This window comes from Sesamum indicum, linkage group LG2, assembly GCF_026168435.1.
Source record: "Sesamum indicum cultivar Baizhima isolate 11 linkage group LG2, ASM2616843v1, whole genome shotgun sequence".
NCBI lineage: Eukaryota > Viridiplantae > Streptophyta > Magnoliopsida > Lamiales > Pedaliaceae > Sesamum > Sesamum indicum.
This window is the reverse complement of record NC_142658.1, coordinates 12,347,441-12,367,894: the sequence shown is the minus strand read 5'-3', so window position 1 is coordinate 12,367,894 and position 20,454 is coordinate 12,347,441. Positions and strand designations below refer to the sequence as shown.

The window sequence follows — 20,454 nt, the reverse complement described above, 5'->3', positions numbered from 1 at the left end:
CATAAGATAGCAATACTGAGTGACGAAGTTTCTAATGTTTTGAAGTGTAATTTATCCATTAACGAATTAAAGGTACCTTCGCATATTTACATCGCACTGTCTTCCTATAAAAGTCTTTAACGGGTAACTTTGTGTGGAAGGAGAAGCACAAATTGTAGCAGCAGATCAGTGAAAGACAGGGCAATCTTCAACTTGTATTCCAGGCGCAGTTGGGCACTTAGCTAATGGGCAGTGATCATCCACCGCCAGCCCCCACCACCTCGGGCCCCGGATGCCGTTATATTGTAAGGTAAAATAGCACAGGGTGCCCATGAATGCGACCCCGGCATCCAGGCCTGCCGATAGAATGTAATTGTGCCTAACCCACCAATGCTTAAATCTCCGGTACACGTACAAGTTGAAGAACAGTCCCACGCTGAACCAGCACATGTAGTTCACGGCCTTGGCCACGGGCATCGCACCGGCTCCTGAGATAAGGATTGGGACGTTGATCAGCCGAATCCACTTCTTCTCAGGATATTTGCGTGAGAAGTACCACACAGGCACGGGTGCAATGGCGCCGAAGAGGAAGAAGTAGTTCATTCCCGGGTACAATCCGAGTTTCCCAAACATGCGTAGGGGTCCGACAACGCCCCAGATTATGGAAGCATTGTAGAAGACATCGTCCCCAGGGCACGTCCAGGGGCTCCCGTCAGGCAATTTTGATGGATTGCAGATGTTTTCTATGCTTGTGAGCAGCCACCAAGCTGAGCCGAAGTACACCAAGGAACTGACTAATGTTCCCACTAGCTTCATTCAAGAATCGACGTATCTTATTGCATTAGTTTTCAGAATGTTGGTCAAGAAAATAGTAGTAAGTGTTTAGGAGGTTTACCTGAACCAGGAACATGGATTTTGGAGGGATTTTCATGTAATGGCCTAGCTTGAAATCCGAAAGAAATGTAATGGCCTGTGCCATGCTTATGGTGCTATAAGTTTTGAAGGCTACATTGGCTAGAGGTTTGCCAGGATACATGTAGCCAATAATCATCTCAGAGACGACATTTAATCCTATTTGCTGAAGAAAGACATCAGAATATTACTAGAATATTGCAATAAGCGGGCTTGATCGAACCTGAAACAAATCATACCTGGTTGGTTGTGGCTGTAATGACACCGGCAGGCAGAGTGAAAATGAAAGCCAAAGCCATTGCTAAAATGACACCCCAGTAAGGGAGCTGTAATTGCCTTCCGAACCCTTCACAGGAAAACAACGACATCGCAATTACCAAAAGGAGGAGAGCGTGGAACCACCACTGAGGAACAGGATCATAGTTTTTTCTCATCAATCTTGTGTGCACATCTCCAAACTTGTCCTGAAATGACTTCTTTGTTTGCTGCCAAATTGTTCTGCAATTTCAAGACTTGTCAAAGATTTAATCCAAATTAGTCTAAACCCTCTGTATCCATTTGAATCAAATGTAGAACATACGATACCTTCCGTGAAAGAGCGCTACATGTGAAACGGTTGCAGCCAAAGTCGCGAAGCTTATTCCATAGGCCAACACGAAAAATATGCTGAGATTAACCTTGCTGTAATTATCATACCCCTGATTATTGAACTCAAACGTTCTCTCAGTTAGAATTGCTGATATGTTGTATTTTGCTCCATTTGCATCAAACACATGGGCAGAAATGATAGGAAACCGCTTAGCGTTGTAAAAGTTGTTCCAATAGGCAATTGGCGTCACGACATAAAGAACCAACACGAAACCTACCAACATGTTGATGATAGCAAATCCAGGAGTCGCCAGGGGGCTGCCCAGAAATCCTGCTACGGTGGCCCAATCGAATGCGAATGAGCCGACTCCTAGGCCATAAATCCCGGATCCTATTTGCTGGGCCGTTACAGAATCTTTCCATATCCAACACACAAAGGAGAGAGCTGTGATAGATGGGAAAAGATAGTTGGGGACTATATAGTAAGAGAAGCTGGAAACCAGGACGATGATGAAAAACTGCAGCCTTGTGAGGCCTCCTTTTCGTCTAACTTCAACCTCATGCAATGCTCTGAAGAGAGAAACTTGAACAAGATTGATAGGCCACCACATGTAGGGCGAATCAACGAGGAATTTCCTGAAAATACCTGCCCAGCCATACCCAAGCATCTGACCAGCAAAAAGTTGAAATTTTTTACTTAGGAAATTAAATGCAAACAAACAAATCCATTTCAATTACTAAGCAAGAACAGTAAATCTTTGCCTGTGTACTATGTGTTAGTAACATTGCAGCCACGGGGTTAAGTCGACGATGGTAAAACGCCTTGACAATGGTAATAATATTGACAGCATAGACGGAATTTGATCCCGTGTTGGCAAATATAGTGATAAGGCAATGCTCCTTTATGCTGAAGGGGCCTGGATTCAATGAGAATGTCCATTTTGTTCCAGGGATACGTATTTCTTTTCTTGGCAGAGACACGGCCATAAGCTTTCCTAAGGGAAGGACTAGAATTTGCGCTGAAACCGACGTTACAGAGAGCGCATTTTGGCGATAACCAAAGAATTGGTTTAAGAATCCTAAAGTTGCACAAGATATTATTCCTAGAACCCATGTCCGAAATGTCAAACATGGAAGCGTAGGGTCGTCCGTTATCGGTACCGTTAGCCGGACTTCCTCAATGGGAGAATCATTCACCTCATCTGCAGAGAAATTAACATGTCCCGGTTCATTACAAAACTGGAAAACATACATACGTACTCGAAATATACCGTTGGTTTCTTGAACTACGTAAAACACAATTGGAATAACTGACCTAGTGCTTCAAGTGTAGCATTTCCTGAGACAGCAGGTTTCGTGGGCTCGTACGAATCAGGCATCGTAGCGCTGCTGTCTGAAGGCTCCATATCACGAAAAGCAATACGTGCTAAACTGATGAAGTGAAACAAATGCTGCAAGGCTCTGATATGCTTTCTTGATCTTTATACTCGTCTTTCGACTCTTTCCTTAGCTTCGTACGTTGGCCTGAAGTGGTTTGGAGTTGGCAGAAATTGATAATGAGGTGATATTCATGACAACAAGAAGGTGGTGAGAAGAAAATGCTGAAAACCCATTCTTATAGAATGAGGTCACACCTAGCCGTTACCAACCAAAAACTTTTTGTTTGTTTATGTAAGAAAAGAGAATGAACTTGTCAGCTGCTCGTGCCCGGAGTTCAAATAATGTAGATGTTTCAAGATTCCTGATTGTGAACTTGCCCCAGGGTCTACCAAAAGAGTTTCCTAACTGCCCGTTTTATTTATTTCTGGTACAGCACAGTAAGTGCAGAAAGCATGATCTTGTCAGATTATAGCAATATGTGTAAGAAAATCACCATCTATTATTTACAAATTGATGCCATGATATCAATAACAGTCATTTGTGACTACCTTTCTTTTTGTTATTAGTATAGATATAAGAGAGACAAAGGTTTTAAAATAGTACTATGAGGAAACTATAGAAAAGATGGATTTTTAGTTATGGTTAAACATGTACGACCGCCAAACGATTATTGATAATTATTTCTGCAAACAAGGTCAAATATAAGTTACAACTAAAATCATAGTAAATATTTCGACCTCATGTATGGCGAATGTTGACAAATTTTTATCGAAATTTAAGTTTTTATGTCGATTTTAGTGCTAAAATTTACAATAATTTTTAAGTTGCAATGATTTATACTATAGGTAATAATGTTTTTTTTTAAGTAGTGGGAGAACACAGCATTAGAATGACTTACCCGAAAATTAAACTTGGCAATTATTATTGTATTAAAAGATACATATATGTTACGGCAAGAAATTAGTATAATTACTTTCCTACATTGTTATTAATTAAATAAACACATATGGAGCTAAAACTGTAATCCGTAGTGTTTGTCTTCAGTTCTTCTCAATTAAAATTTGTAGGGTAATTACACTCTTCTTTTATGAGATTCTGTGTGATTACATTTAAATTTTTTGTGATTTGAAAAATTACATTTAATGCCTTTAAAGTTTGCTTTTGTCTAACAAATAAGTTCCTCTGTTAGTCAAAATTTATCGAATTTGCTTATATTAACCAAAAATCAGAAAAAAAGAAAAAAAAACTCTATATTTATCTTTGATTGGCTTATTGCGGATATATTCAGGTCAAATAAATATTTTTATGATCAAATTATTTTCGTACGTTTTCATGCATTGATGCTATGCAGAGGTATATTTTCAGTGTTATAAAGGTAGTTTAGTCGAAAAAAATTATTTGACGTGCTATACGTAAGTCAATCGAGGGTAAATATCAATTTTCATTCAGTTTTTATTGTAGTATCAATAAATTCAGTGAATTTTGACCAATGGAGAAACTTATTTGATAGTTGGAAGCAAGCCTAAAAAACGCTAAATATAATTTTTCAAATTGTAAAAAATTTATGCATAATACATCAAACTTCGCATAAAGGGAGTGTAATTATCCCAAATTAATATTGACAGAGCGATTGTAACTCTACGTAGCCTCTTTTGTTTTCTAGTTTCTGTTTGATTCAAAAGAGACAAACATGCATGTCTAAGACTATGTTCCACTTTACGAAGAATAAATAAATAAAGAATATAATTCATGTCATCATCATCATATGCTGTAATTTTAGCTATATATAAACGAATGAACTACATTAATTCACAATCTTTTTATAAAATATAGGGTAAATACTATAGTTGATCTGCTAAGTTTTAATTTAAAATTATTTTAGTTTCACTATAAAAAAAATATGGGATTTGGGGTGGATAATGCTACTATTTCAAAAATGGTTCATAGTTGAAACGGGTCATTGAAACTCTTGAGAAATAGAATTAGTTTGCTGAAGTTAGGATCCTATTAAATTTCATCATTTATTTTTTGGGATGGCAAGATCGTTACTAGAATTGTTCCAGAGTTAGTGTTATAAGTTGTTTTCCTACGACCGTGCCAATTTTGGAACGGTAACATATTGTAACACAGTTTGAATGGTTGCACAAACATTGGAACGGCCCACCAATTGCACATAGTTACCGTTCTAAAATGAGGTCCAACGTCCGTTGAAAAATAGACAGTTAAAAAAACCATTCCAAAGTGAGGTACAATTTGAGACGGTTAAGTACTTAGAAAAACTTGTATTACAATGTCCGCTCCTAAATATAGTATTTGTGGAAAAATTGTATGTGTTCCAAGAACCGTTCCAAAGTGAGTTACAATTTATCACGGTCTTGATAGATAGAACATGTGGTATTACAATAACCGTTCCAACAACGTTACAACTTTGTCGTCCCTACACATGTTCCAAGACCCGTTCTTAAATGTGTTGCAACGACTATATTTATAAGGCTTATTTTTGGAGTTCCAAACACCATTTCAATGCCCGTTCCAAATTTTCCTATATATATGTTACTTTCGTTTCATTTAGCCTCATTTATAAAATTTTATACTTTTTTCCACTAGGAACAATTTTTTTTTTTACAATTACCGTTCCACCACACCAGTTCCAACCTGTACGGTACATTGGTGAAATTTTAATTTGGAACAATTTTTTTTCAATTTTACCATTCCAATACATGTTCCACTCCTACCAAAAAAAAGGAGGGAAATTCATTCATTGTATCGGTTTTTTCAATTTGTCCGTTTTAAGATGAGTTCCAACATAATTTTATTTGACGCCTCTTGCAAAAAAAAAAAAAAAAAAAGAAGCGGGAAAAATAAAACTTGGAACGGTTATATATTAAATAACCTTTCCTAATTATATTTTTTAAAAAATCATTCCTAACTATATTCTGTTATCGTTTCTAATTATAAATTATCATTAACTGCTCCGAATGTTGTTGATAACCGTTCGAAAATGTGTATAGAAAACCTCTAGTGTACGTTTCAATTAAGATATCACAACATGCACTATTCCAAACTTAAAGACGTATAAGATTATATTTATCTGATTATGTCTGGCAATCTGATTTAAAAATCACATAGTCTGATTGAAGGTTGCACCATTTTGAACCTCACTGATCATGAATTAGACACGATATCTCGGTATCCGTATGACAAAAAACATCCAAAGTTTCATCGAATGTAGTCTTTTCTTGATTTAATCATATGTAACAGTCTCATCAAAATTTTAATGGTTTGATTAAGCGATATAGTATAACAGTCTAACATGCTAGTTACATCTATATAAGACTAACAATTTCGAATATGCAAATGTACATGGCCTTATGAACATATATCAATTTCACGAAAAAAATTATATGTTTTAATGGTCTTAATTGATTTATGGTCTATTTTTATTTGATCATTAATATGTTCAGGAACGATTTTTCCTTCATTATTAATTTTTTTCGATAAAATAAAATATATATTTGGCACTTAAAATTGGAGCAGTTTATTAAATACAGGAACGGTTATTTAAATGCCCTCTTAAACGGCGTCGTCTTCAGATGTAGGAATGGTTTTTGGAACTGTTATTTTAATACATGAACGTTTCAAAATGAGTCTAAAATGTGACCAATCAACACTAGATAAAATGATATCGTATTATTTACTTAGGAATGGTTTCTTAATACCTGACCTTTCCAAGACCATTCCAAAATTTTAGTATATAAGTGACATTTAGTAGGTTTTTTACCTCCTTTTCTCTCCCGGGCGCTTCCTTTCTACTCCCCGTTGCCAACCTCCATTGTGGATGGCCGCCATACGCTGCTTCCGTCCGCTAGCCTCCATCGTTGTCGCCAGCCTCGTCATTTTTAAAGGTTAGTTTTCTTGTTATTGTTTTATTATTATTTTTTTATTTTTGGTTACTTTTTGGTAAATATTTGTGATAATAGATGTGAAAATATATGTTAACATATATTTTTATTTTTTTCTTATTTCAGAAATAATATGTGTAGATATATGTGAATTTTTTTTGGAAAAACATTTGGGAAAATGTTTTGCCAGAGTAGTTTCTAAAAATATATGTGAAAATAATCAATGTGTAATTTAAAAAAAATATATATTTTATGTAATTAATGTGTAATTTTTTGTAATTAGTGTGTAATTTTTTGTTATTATTTCTGTAATTTTATGTAATTATTGTGTATTTTTTTATAGTTTGAGTGTAATTTTTTGAAATTAATTCTGTAATCTTCTGTAATTATTCAGTAATATTATGTAATTATTGTATATGTGATTACAATTATTATGTATTTTCTGTAATTTAATGTGAAATTTGTGTAATTAGTTTTATAATTTAGAATATATTAAGTACAAGATCATAATGTCCTTTCATTTTAATATTATTTTTTTTTAAAAATCACTATTAGCATGTTCTTTCAGGTCTGACCGCAAATTCCACGAGCACATCAATGCGGTAGTGCGAGGACTCCCTTGCTCCGAACGAGGACGATATGAACGTTGCTGGTAAAGATGGTTTAGATTAGGTTTTATTTATTTTTATATTTTGTAATTGGATAATTTTTATTCTAATATATATTCTTTTGCTATTTATTCATATTTCATAATGTTTATTACATTTCATTATTTAATATTTATTCAATTAATTAAACTCATACATATAATTAAATTTAATAATGAATTATAAATTATAAATTATTATTTAAAATTATATAATTAAAATAAATTAGGAACATTTTTAGTAATTGCAAATAAAATGTTACAAATTTAAAAAAAAACACCATTTCGAAAATCATTTTTAAATAGTTTTAAAAAAGTATTCCTAAACAGGAACAAATGTTCCTAAATATATTCTATCTAGAACTAATACATATACCATAATGTGTTCCAAGAAATATTCCTAAAACAATTATAAGAGAGCATTCCAAATAAATAATAAAACGTGCCTAATAGTGTTTAAAAAAAATGCGCATAATACAATTCCAATTATCATTCCTAAATATATCATCATCTTAAATAACAACAATTTCAAATTTTAGTTGAGTGTATTCCAAAAAGCCGTTCCAAAATTATTACGAATTTATTTATATAACTGTTCCAAAACTTATCCAATGTGTTCCAATCAATCAAATCAAATTTTCATATTTAAATACGCTATCACGAATGGTAAAAAACAATGTGGTACAATACTCATTCCAATGTCGATTGTAAATCTGATTTTTATCAGATCAAAGAGTGAATCAAAGAAATTTACTACATTATCCATACCATAAGAACAATAAATTTGGAATATGCTTCTAGTGTGATTAGCTAATGCACCCCAGATATTTTAAAAAAAAATGAATAATCTTTTTAAAAATTATTTTGAGTTTATGATTGTCTACGTTGACGACATATTGATTGCATCTAAAAATATGAAAAAGCATATTAAACATCTTGAGATATTTTTTGATGCATGACATAAAGAAGGATTAGTGCTTTCTGAGAAGAAAGCTACTATCGTAGTCAATAAATTTGAGTTTTTAGGAATTCTTATGATGAAACAAGGATTGAGCTATAGGAACATATTGTGGAGAAAATACAAAATTTTTCAGACGTACTCAAGGACAAAAAGCATTTGCAGAGCTTCTTGGGAGTTGTTACTTTTGCAGGTATCTTTATTAAGGATCTTACAAGATACAGAAAGGATTTCTGACCACTTTTGAAGGAAACAGAAAGTTCAAAGTGGAAACGGGAGAAAATTTATATTCATAGGGTTCGTGAGCTAAAACATGTCTGCAGTAACCTGCCAATACCATAAGACGAGGACGAATTGGTAGTCTACACAGACATCAATGACTATAGATGGGCAGTAGTGCTTATGAAAACGACTACTATAGAGGAAAAACCTTGTAGATATACAGGGGGGTTGTTCTCAAAACAACAAGCCCAAGTCTTGCATATTAACAAGGAGTTCTTTGCAATTTGGAAGGCTTTTAAGAAATAGCCTATATTTTTACTTGATGAAGAATTCACATTAAAGATTGATACTACTAATGTTATGACTTTCTTGAAAAACAAATTAGAATAAAAAATTGAGAAAGCTTGTATTATCAGATGGTAAGCTGAATGCCAATATTATTTTTATAATATTGTCGTTATAAAATCTCACGAGAATGTTCTTGCAGATTTCCTGAAAAGAGATGGAGGCATCTAAACCAAACTCCAATTCGAAAGGCATGCATCACTCTCGGATATGACTCACGAGTTGAGGGAGTATGACCCTAAACATGTCCTTAGAGTGCAGGGATATAGACCTGTAGTATCAGATTCAAGTACCGGTTGCATGAGGTCATCACCAGACTCTGGTGAAATGGCAACAATTAGATCACATGAAATGCAAACTTCTGATGACGCAAGTCAACCTAACAACTTTGGGGTTAAAGAGGGATAGATTAGTCTTAGGCCGATGACAGACACCTCTAAGGTTAATACTAAATAGTTAAAATTTTCTTCTTGGTAGGTTTACCAGCGAATGTGGAAAAAATTCATTTCTGACAAAGGAGTGAACCAAGAAAACCCATTATCAAAATATCCAAAACTATAACAGAGTCTGGATGTTAGAGGTCTAAACCAGAAGATGCCCGAGAATGGGTATGATGTTGGAGTTCTGACTTTAGTTCATACTATGTCACCAAGTTTCCTGGAAATTTCAAAGCTTCTGAAGTCAATTAGCTGGGCGGTCTATGATTCATTACCAAACAATCCCCACTTAAAATGAGGTAATCTTATACTCTAGAAACTGCAGGGAAAAGGTCTCATCCGACATTCCATTTTATCGAGCTACAAGACCAGACATGGTAGATTTCAATAAAATCAAACCTGACTCAGAGGAAGCTCCATTGGTATTAACCATAAGTGAGGATGATATCTCTACTAGGAGAGCTTGGGCACTATAGGTCTGTCTCACCGAGATGGATAAAGTAAAATTTCCATTTAAAATCTTCTCAAAAAGTTTAAATTGATTGTTTCTGTTAAACTCCATTACAGAAAAAAAAAACACTAATTAAGCAGAAAACCTGTTCAAGAAAAAGAGAATATTTATATGGGAGAACAAGCTGCCTGCAACAGAGGCCACGAGGATAAAGACATGCAAAATGCTTCATGTTGGGCAATGGTATAACCACGTATGGCCTTGCTGCAAAAAATAAGAAAAGCTCTTATTCGAGACAAAAATTTGGGTCACCCAAAAGAAATCTGAACCAAAACAGGATAAGGGTAAAAGAAAAAATTTTTATAAGGCGAAGTAAAACCCGCAGAACGCAAAAATTAAAAAAATGAGGCTGTAGGCAGAAGACGAAACAAAGGTAATAGTCATAAGGCAGAAAAACCAGCTAGATAGCACATGCTATTAAGGCCAACCACTGAAAAGGACGGGGGGATGACGAATGCAAAGACGTCATCTAAAAAAGATAAAAAGATGATAAACTCAATGATGTCATCAAAAATAAGTTTAAAATCCACAGATGGCTATAAATAAAGAGGCAGTGAAGCAGATGGGGGTCGTCGAAAATTTCATCCAATTCTTCAAAACATAATATTTTATTTTTCCATATCTTTGTAGTTTCAACCAAAAATTCTATTAAGTCTCTATAGTTGAGTCTTTTTACGCCTTAAGGTAGGAAACAAAAAATAAGGCTTTGTTGCATGCTACTCAAGGAACCAAGTACCTGCAGATCATCTACTGTTGTAGTGCGGTTGGAGGAAGTCCGTAAATCGAGGACTTGGAATGGTATGAATTTATGGAGGCTTAATTTTATTTTGAGAAGCATGTTGAATCAAACTAAGAGCATGAAAATGAACTATAAAGACTTTACCATCAAAAGAGTAAACCGGTGAGAGGGCAATAAACGTATAAGTTTTGATAGATACATAAATTGCCACACTTATTTATACAGTTGTTTGTTTTGCCACAACCCCATCAGTAAAGAACATAAATTGCATTTAAGCCTTTACAAAAATGATAAAATCATACATGGCCGAATTGCTTTTGAATGAGGTGTTTTTGAATGATGGCAAACATTGGGTATGTTTTGACTTGTCTCGAAAATAAGTTAGAAATGAAAACAAACATAGTGAATATCTCACGGATAATGCAAGGTTCGAGAACTCAAGGCCTTTAAGATCATGAGGCCTCAACTTCACCGATTGAGCTAAGTTTCATTGACAATTTACTCGGACATTTTAACATTATAAATAAATTAATTTTTTGCTAGACTACAAATAATCATGATTTAAAAAACTGCACCAAATTAATGCTATTAACCATGAATAAACAAAATCAACGAGAAAACTTAAATCTTTACCATGATTAATGATATTTATTAGAATTTTTAGCTATGATCAAAATACTTTCCATGGTCTTAGCTATAACTAATGTTTTGATCTCATTTATAAAAATAATATTTTAAGCATATTACAGAGCATGATTAATTATTTTTATTTACGATAATTAATTTTTTTATAATAATAATTATAACTATAAAAAAATTATAGTCGTTATGATAGGAACCAATTTGATGACTGAAATCCTACTGTTCAAGGTGCACAGAGGGTTCGATCGGTCTAGAACCGGCACGAACCAGCCTGGTAAAATTCGGTCCATGACTAGCCCACTACTCTTCATGTCAGTTTTGGGCGGTTATGGTCGTAAGTGGGCCCCAATTGGATCTATTTTTAAATCCAGACCAAGCCAATGGATTGGCTCGATTGAGGCCCAGATCAAGTCCACAACAGGACCGAATGTGCTTGTTTAATTTTTTTTCTTTTATTTTTATGATATTGAGGTCTTCTTATAATTAATTATTTAAATCTATAATTATCTTTTGAAATAAATAAATAATAAATTAAACCACATGAAAATTTATTATAGAAAAATAATAGCTAAAAATATATAATAAATTTAAAAAATAAAACCCAACATGCTCGGCCGAAGCCCAAGCCATGACCAGGTAGTCCTGACCACTAGACTAGGTTGATTTCAGATATTAATTCTTGATACCGGCCCAGAACCAATCTAATCTCAAGAAACTTAAGTCGAACCAACTTATTCTTTTATTGATTTAATCTAATCTTTAATTAAATTAACTGAATCCAGCCCACTATACAACTTGACCTACTGTATTAGTTGTTATCCGCTATCTTAGACCGACCATTTTACCGTAGCCACAACATTATCTGATGATTTGGAAAAATCCAAAGCAGTAATAAATTTCGAGCACATCAAGAATTTATGGTTTCGCGAGTCCCCATCATTTATCCAAAGGGCTTCTGATCTTATTTTTGCACAGTTATTTGTCTCTACCTTTCTTTTTTTTTTCGGTAAAGGTAAATTTTATTAAGTAAAAAAAATATAATAGTACAATACATCTTGCTTAATCTAAGCGGTTTTCTCGATAGGCCAAAGAATCCGCCATAAGCGATAAAGCGCACAAGTGCTAATAACAGTAGGTAATTCTACACTAAGAATCCTCTGCTGCACATCTCGAACCATTAGCGCACCCACAATGCGTGTATCTCTATGTACTCCATCAAATCGCCCGATGTTGCGGTCACGCCAGATATGGTACACACATGAGGCCAAAAGAGCACAGTAGGCCGTGGAAATATAGTGTTTGTCTCTCCATCTGCGAGCAGCCCATAAGACGTCAGTAGCCCAAGCTCGGTTGGGCCAATCAAATCGAAGTGTGCATTGAATCACCGTCAAGCAGCCACGTGAATAAGTGCAGCGAAAAAAAAGATGATCATGGGTCTCATCAGCACCACCAGAACAAAGTACGCATGATATTAATATGAGCCAACCAAGACTTATCCATAGTAGAGAGTCTACCAAGGATTGTCAGTCATAATACAAAAGTATGTCTAGGGGTTTTGAAGCGGCCCATCAATAGTGAAGACCAGCCTACCTTGGGCCCTTCACCCCGTAGTGAACGAATCATCATAGCAACTGTTAGTTGTGTATCTCTTGACCGCCAAAGGATACGATCAACCCCTCCATGGATGGGTGGAAGAGACTGCAAAAGCTGTAAGGAGTGAGTGTGAGTAATAGAGGGCCAACACCATTGTCCATCTAAAAGGAAAACTACAACCTTGTCCGTCTCCACAGTATTTGTAAGTCGAGGGCCCTGCGGAAACTGCTGTATGAGTGGACCAAGATCATGCCAAGGATCGTGCCATAGCGAAAAAGTAGTTCTATCCCCTATGAAATAATGAATAAAAGGCCGGAGAAGTGGCTGTAAGCGAAGGAGTTTCCTCCGACCCCAAGAATCCCCTCACTCAGGGGCCGTCCAAATAGTAACCTTTCTCAGGCGTGTATGATATATCCATTCAACCTAAATAGAAGCTCGGTTGCCGCGAATAATCTGCCACAATTTGAGTCTCATAAGTGCACGGTTAATTCTACCTCTTCTTTTAAATATTAATCTTTTGCTAGGTGAAATTATATCATAGACTAAGGTTGAATATTTTTAATTCTGTATTTTATAAATTTTTTTGGAATAGTTTTAAATTTAGATATATATATATATATATATATACTTTTTTTTAATTTTGAGATTATTTCAAAAATTTCGTAAAATAAGGATTCTAAAAGTGTCTAACCTCTTATATTATTCGGCTAAATATGTACTTCTAATCTTTTGCAAAGACCTTTTTTGAAGTTTTAAAATTAGATACTGACCAGGTAAATTATTCCAAAATTTGGAATACTATAATCAATTATAAAATTGCGAATTTAAATGTTGTATTTTTTGTGTCATCAATTGTTTTAAAATTTATTTTCACATAATCAATTATGCATCGAATAAAATTGGGCTACGTAATTTTCTTTTCCCTTGTCGGAAGTTGAAAAAGTTCTCTTTCTAAACAATTTAAAAGGCAAACATGGCTAAAGTAAATCAAAATAGATGTACTTTCAACAATTAAGATAAACAAAAAATACTTCAAATTCTTTTGTTAATATCAACAAATTCAGTGAATTTTGATTAATGAGAAATTTATTTATTAAAGTAAAGCAAATTCAAGAATAATAAATATAATTTTCGTATAATAAAGAGTTTACATATAATTATATCAAATCTAAAATATATATTATATATAATTATCCCTTTAATATTTAATGTGTTGACAGAATTGAGCTTAATAAGAGTTGGTATTATTTCATATGCATAAATACAAAAGTTGAGCGTAGAGGCGAATAAAGGATGATAAAATTGGAGAGAAAATCCGCCTTATTATTATCATTTTCATCTTTACTTTCTCATAATCCCAGTAATTCAGCACTTCTTTCCTGGATTGCCTCCGTATCCTCCATTTCCCTCTCCATATCCGTGCCCCGACCCGGATCCACCAAATCGCCCGTATCCTCCACTACCACCTACCCCAACGCCATTGCCTCCACCGCCGCCGCCAACATCACCACCGTTATTACCATATCCTGAGCCAAAGCCTGTGCCAACTCCCCCACCATACGGTCCCCAACCAGAACCAGAACCACCACCTCCTCCTCCCGGACCGAAGCCTACATTGTTCCATCCACCGCTGCTACCACCGCCGTTCCCACCCCCTGAACCATATCCACCACCACCACCTTGGCCCATACCAGAGCCCCCACCACCTCCACCTGTACCTACCCCCCCACCCCCACTTCCCCATCCACCGCCATTTCCTCCACCTGAACCATATCCATTACCTCCTCCAACTCCACCACCTTCAGTACCGCCGCCGAACCCACCCCCAGAACCAGACCCATATCCATTTCCTCCACCATTTCCGCCGCCCCATCCCTGCCCAGGACCAAATCCCTTACGTTTTCCATATCCACCCGTCGTCAACCCATAACTCCCAGTAGCTTCAACAGCTACATAACCACAAAGAACCCAAGACAGCATCACCATCAAGAAAACCAGACTCCCAGAAACCACATTTTTGCTTTCCATGATTGCTCTCCACTTGCAAGAACGCAGCGAGCACCAACACTTGTTTATAGCCTAAATCAACGAATGCATCAACGAACAAATATATGAATAAACTAGAAATCATCAACCCCGTATGATGTAGGGAAGATCAAGATCAAAGTGCTGAGACAAAAAGCTCAAGCTACTAATCTTGGTGCACATGGACAACAAAGTATTTGGCTCATGGAAGCAAAATCAGGGTATTACAGAAGAAGATGGTGACGGTGGTTGCTGGTGGCATGCGATCCTCCATTTATGTAGGATTTGTTGCTTGCTAGGGTTTAGGGGTTGTCATGGCTGTGGAGTGGAGGGCATATGAAGCGTGGTGGAAGAGTTGGGTGGTGGACGCTTTCTGCATGAATTTGCGAATAGGGAGAAACGGAAAAATGACAGATTGTTTAATTGAATCTTTGTAGTAAAAAATACAACTTCAGTCCGTTGTATTTTCTGTTTGGATCAGAGGTTAGTAAAGTGAATTGTGTCTGTATCTTCTATTTCAAAATGGTGTAGCAATTGTAAATGCGGATTGAGATTTTCATTATTTATTTTATGTATACCTATTATAATATGTATAAAATTAATGTTACAAAAACTATTTTTTTACATATTTTGTTTTTAAACCCATATTGTGTACAGGAAAAATTTAGTTTGACAATTAAATCATGCATTTGAGAAAAATTCGCATGGTATCATAAATTATAAATCTGGCTGGAACTTTTCATGTTCACCTCATGACTCGTTTCTAATTCTTACGGATTTTGTTCTTAATGGGGCTACTTATTTTACTGCACGATTTAATTATCAATTTGATTTTCAACAAGACTAAAATTATCACTTCCTACCTATCCTTATTGCTGGATCAAATTTGCTATTTTTATATATATAAATGACACCGAGATATTTATATATGTGAAACCCTTTTCACAAAGAGGCAAATTTTGTCTGAGTTATTAAGACAATTTGTGAGGGTGGCAGCTATAGGGCTGACAATTTTAGTCATCATGAAATGTAAATTTAGAAAAAATAGTAATTTTAGTTCCATAAATTAGGCACATGTCACTTTTGGTCCCATTTATTATGGGATTAACACTTTTAGTCCCATAATTCATAAAAATAAGTACTTTTGATCCCCATACACTTTTTCACTACAATATAAGATGTAGGTCATGTATTTAGCACGATATCATTAAGTATTTTTTATTGAAGGAAAAATTGGCCATTTTTTTAGTAGCATGTGAGTGTTCCATTTGACCTACTCGATTTCCTTGTAGAAGACATGATTTTTTGTATTGCTCTACTTGGCTTCAACTCATAGAATATGGGAACGATAGATAGTATTCAATTTTTGTGAAAGAAGAGAGAAATTGCTATGTTTTTTGCCTAATTTCTTTCAAGATTTATTTTTTTCCTCAGATGTAGTTATAATTTTCTCTAAAAATGATCCCAAGCTGGAAAACAAATCAATTTCTCTCCAGCAAAAAATACTTACCATTCACATGCTAGGCACATGCGCTATACCATTAAATTACAGACAGAAAAGTGGATGAGGACCAAAAGTGCTAATTTTTGTAAATCATGGGACTAAAAGTGTTAATCTCATTATGAGTGGGACCAAAAGTAAAATGAGCCTAACTTATAAGACAAAAAATGTTATTTCCCCGTAATTTTACTTATTTGAATTTCAATGTTTAAATGATGTGGCAATGAATTTTTTTTAAAAAAAATAATAATAATTTGCCCATTATATATACCCTACAGTCCTAAAAATTTAGCACACTGAAGATAAAATTTACTAAAAGTTATAAATCTGATCGAAATTTGGCATGTATCGACATGAGCTCTTCAGATTCTAGCTAGCCAAATATCCATGTAGTTTTGCTGAAATCATCCACCACAGTAAGGAAGTAATGACATCGATTCAGTAAATGAATCTTATAAGAACCCTATATATCTTTGTGTACAAGGTCAAAGCAACGAGTAGATTGAGTTTTACAAGAAGAAAAAGGCAAACGATGTTGTTTAGCAAAATGGACAGATCGTACAATTGTTCTCAACAGTGGAAGTAAACATGTTTATTCCTGGAATGTGTTTCAACACAAGGAAAGAAGGATCCCCAAGCCTTTTATGCCATGTAGTGACATTTGTAGTATTGAAAGTAGTAAGGCAGTTTTCTGTAATGTTGGCATATGTTTAAATGACTTTGGGATCGAAGGAAGATTGGTTCAAGATATAAAGGTTCCCCATCAGTCGCCCTACAGCCACAACTAAGTCATTCTTCAGGTCTTGAAACAGACAGAAAGATCAATGAAAGCTGACATTTAGGTGAGAGCTACTGCACAATTTGTGCACAAAGAGTAGGTTGAATTTGAACTCAGGGACAAGGAGAACATCATTAAGCGTAAGGTAGTTGTCCCTTTGTGTGTCACGGATTGGGAACTGTCATCAGGGAGATGTACAAATGCAGAATTAGCAAGTGATGTAATATTCTGCAAAAGGCTAAAGTTGGCACTAATGTGATTTGTAGCCCCTATATCCACAATCCAAGTAGTTAAATCCATAGTTTCAAACCTTGCAAAAGTGCCATTCATATCTGCAAAATTATCAATTGCAAAGGTTGACTTGAGACGCATCTCCATGAATATTCAACTTCATAAGTTTAATCAGCTCATGCATTAAAGCTTCCTTCGCATCAGGTTGATTCTAAGTCTGACAGTGAGCTGATTGCATGTTGTCGTTGATAGAGTAACGAACCATTGCTTTGTCCATATCATTGTTCTAAATCTAATCAAAGCAGACTTTGTATACATAAATGCCTCCACGATCTCCATATATATAGAGTTAAAAATCCAGGTGGTGACCATACTATCCACCCTAATCCACTGCTCAAACAGAATGAAGTACATCCTCTTTTTATATAGTCATAGTAGTGGGAGCTAAGCAACTGACTCTAACTAATTGCCAACAATTGGCCACATGAATTATGTATTTGAGTGTTTCAACACCCAAAAAAGCTCCTGTTGCCCATTAAAATTTTTATTGTTCACATTTCTGTTGTGTAACCTAAGATTCTCGGGCCTATATGGTTCCTTTTAGCTGGTTCATATGAGAACAATGTCAACGACCCGATGGCCCTGCCCTCCCTAACCTCGTCAAGAAAAAACCCTGTGTGATTAGCCTCAACAGTAAAACATATCATATTGGCTCCCATCGATGTGGACACAAGAAAACAAATAACGCAAGGTTGTATTAACTTAAAAGGTATAAATCACTTATAATCCTGCTACCAGCAGTAATCCAACATGTACATGGGATGACAATAGATATCGATGTTTGGTCCAATCTTTCTCTGCAAGTCATATTAATGTAGCAGTGCAACTATACAATAAGTGAGATAGATGGTTGTTCATGGACTTTTACAGTCTGCCAGATGTTTCAAAGAGAAAAGAATCATGTAAATTGTTGTGTCACCTTAGTCATGCCTCTATAAGACCATGGTTTTCTATGATGCATGTACACTTGGAAAAATTAACCGGTGCAGTGTCAGACAAGGACACAGCTCAGACACAGCCTCAACGTGTCCAAAAATAAAAAAAAATTAAAAAACGGACACGGAAGGACACTCTTCAGTTTGTCCAACACGTTTTTGGACACCTTAGGGGTTATTTTAGAATTTTAAAAAGTTTGGGCAAACATTGAATAAGTTGGCCCTTCACTCTTTTGACTCGTCGTCTTCTTCTCTCTGTGTGTACCTTTTTTCTTTCTCTTCTTTCTGATTTTTCCTTTATGATTTCTCATTTTCTCTTTCGAAAAGCCGAAAGCCCAGATTTTGTGGCTACTGTAGCGACGTGATCTGAACAGTCTATGGAGCATCGACTTGGGTGAAACTAATTTTCCTCGAAAGCATTTGAATTAAGGAAAGACGATTTTTCTCTATATGTAATTATCCATGATAAGGAGCAAGAAGCATCCTGTGTTGAATGAGTTGATTTTGATGTATTTAAGGTTGTACTATTGTTGGTTTTTTTGGGAGTTTTTCTTCTTGTTATTGATCTCAACTGATCTGACTGGATTTTTGTGGTTGAATCATTTCACTCTGATGGATTTTTTTATGAATTTCATACTCGTTGTCTTTTTAGATATGAAAGTGATGGGATTGATGTGAGTACTTGTTATGGTTGCATTGGAGCTGATTATGTTTATAGATAGTACTTAGTAGATACATTTGATTTATAGCTCTGTTTACTGATTTAGAATCTGAAACTGATTTATAGCTCCATTTACTTTTGTTTGATACAATTTCTAGTTATTGTTAATGTAGTGTTTGGATTTTTTATAATCATTGTTATTATGTAGTGTTTAATTCTGTATTTTTCACAATTACAAAACTTGTATTGTCATTGACTATCATTTTTGGTTTTTCGTTTTTTTGTCGTTTTAGAATTTAACTCTACTTACATAGAACTAAGCAATGAATTTGAAAAATGCAAGTCATAGTGGGGGTGACAAAGGCTCTACTCCTCAAGATACCCGGCCTTTATAGAAGTTTTTGATGAAGTCGAGAAGAACAGAAGGGGATGGAAATGTTTTTTTCACATGTAATCTTTGCAAGGGAGCATATAAAGGTTCATATTCGAGAGTAAAAGCACTCCTACTGAAAATTGGATGAAATGGAATCAAAGCATATCCAGAAGCGACTGTCAGCCAAATCTGATAGTGTCTCGATACAAGAAAGCTTAAGGAATTGAGGTTCCCCAACCAAAGTCAAAGCCCATCTCACATGGCGTCCATAGGTGGCCTTAGTGGGATCTACATAGGATCTTTGAAGGTATACTTTACAAAATTAGATAAGGACCAGCAGCCCCCTCGAGGACACTGAGAAGTAACCTATAAAACCTTAAAAACTTGGACAATGGCTGCGAGAGGGTGTCTCCTCAACCTTCCAAAAATTTAGGAAGGCATCCTTATCCCTAGAAGATGCCTTTATCCATAGTTGACTCTAACTAACTCCCTCAAATTTGGGGGGAGGGGGCATCCTCCAACTACCTTCTTCGAATTTAGGGGATCTTCCAACCATTAGGGACTTTCCCACCAAATCTCAGAGGGATTCAACATTATCTAACAATTCTAAAATTATGCGCACTATAATTCGTATTCTTCACCAACCAACTTAGAATTGTCTATAAATAGAGAGCTCCATTCCAATGGGAGATGACATGTGTTTGATGTTTTCTACACTTTCAGCCTATGTACTATAATTTTCACCTTTATGCTACCACTTTAGATGAGGGGAACGTTAGGGAGCTTTGTTTCAATATCAGCCTATCATTTATACACACAAAACGAGCAATAATACTATCTTCATCACTCATTTACACTCTTTTATTTCTTAGCATTTCACTTTATTATTTTGCACGCTAAATGGATCGGGCACCAATATTTTTTCCTCGCATCAATGACGTCGTCTATGAGAACACAAAATTAAGACGTGAGATTAAGAACAATGGAGGCTACCACATTAGAGCTAGTACATCCTCGAATGCCAGAAGGATGGTCC

At 35.3% G+C, this 20,454-nt stretch overlaps 1 protein-coding gene across 1 annotated transcript; it reads right to left on the bottom strand.

The window, feature by feature from the left end:
• Positions 1-3,051, bottom strand: LOC105155588 (oligopeptide transporter 5-like). The gene is made up of 6 exons (XM_011071482.3): positions 2,795-3,051; positions 2,242-2,681; positions 1,477-2,147; positions 1,131-1,389; positions 875-1,057; positions 1-789 (listed from the first exon to the last, which is right to left on the bottom strand). The coding sequence occupies exons 1-6, from the start codon at positions 2,883-2,885 to the stop codon at positions 166-168; spliced, it is 2,268 nt and encodes a 755-aa protein (XP_011069784.1). The 5' UTR covers positions 2,886-3,051; the 3' UTR covers positions 1-165.
• Positions 3,052-20,454: the final 17,403 nt, after the last annotated feature.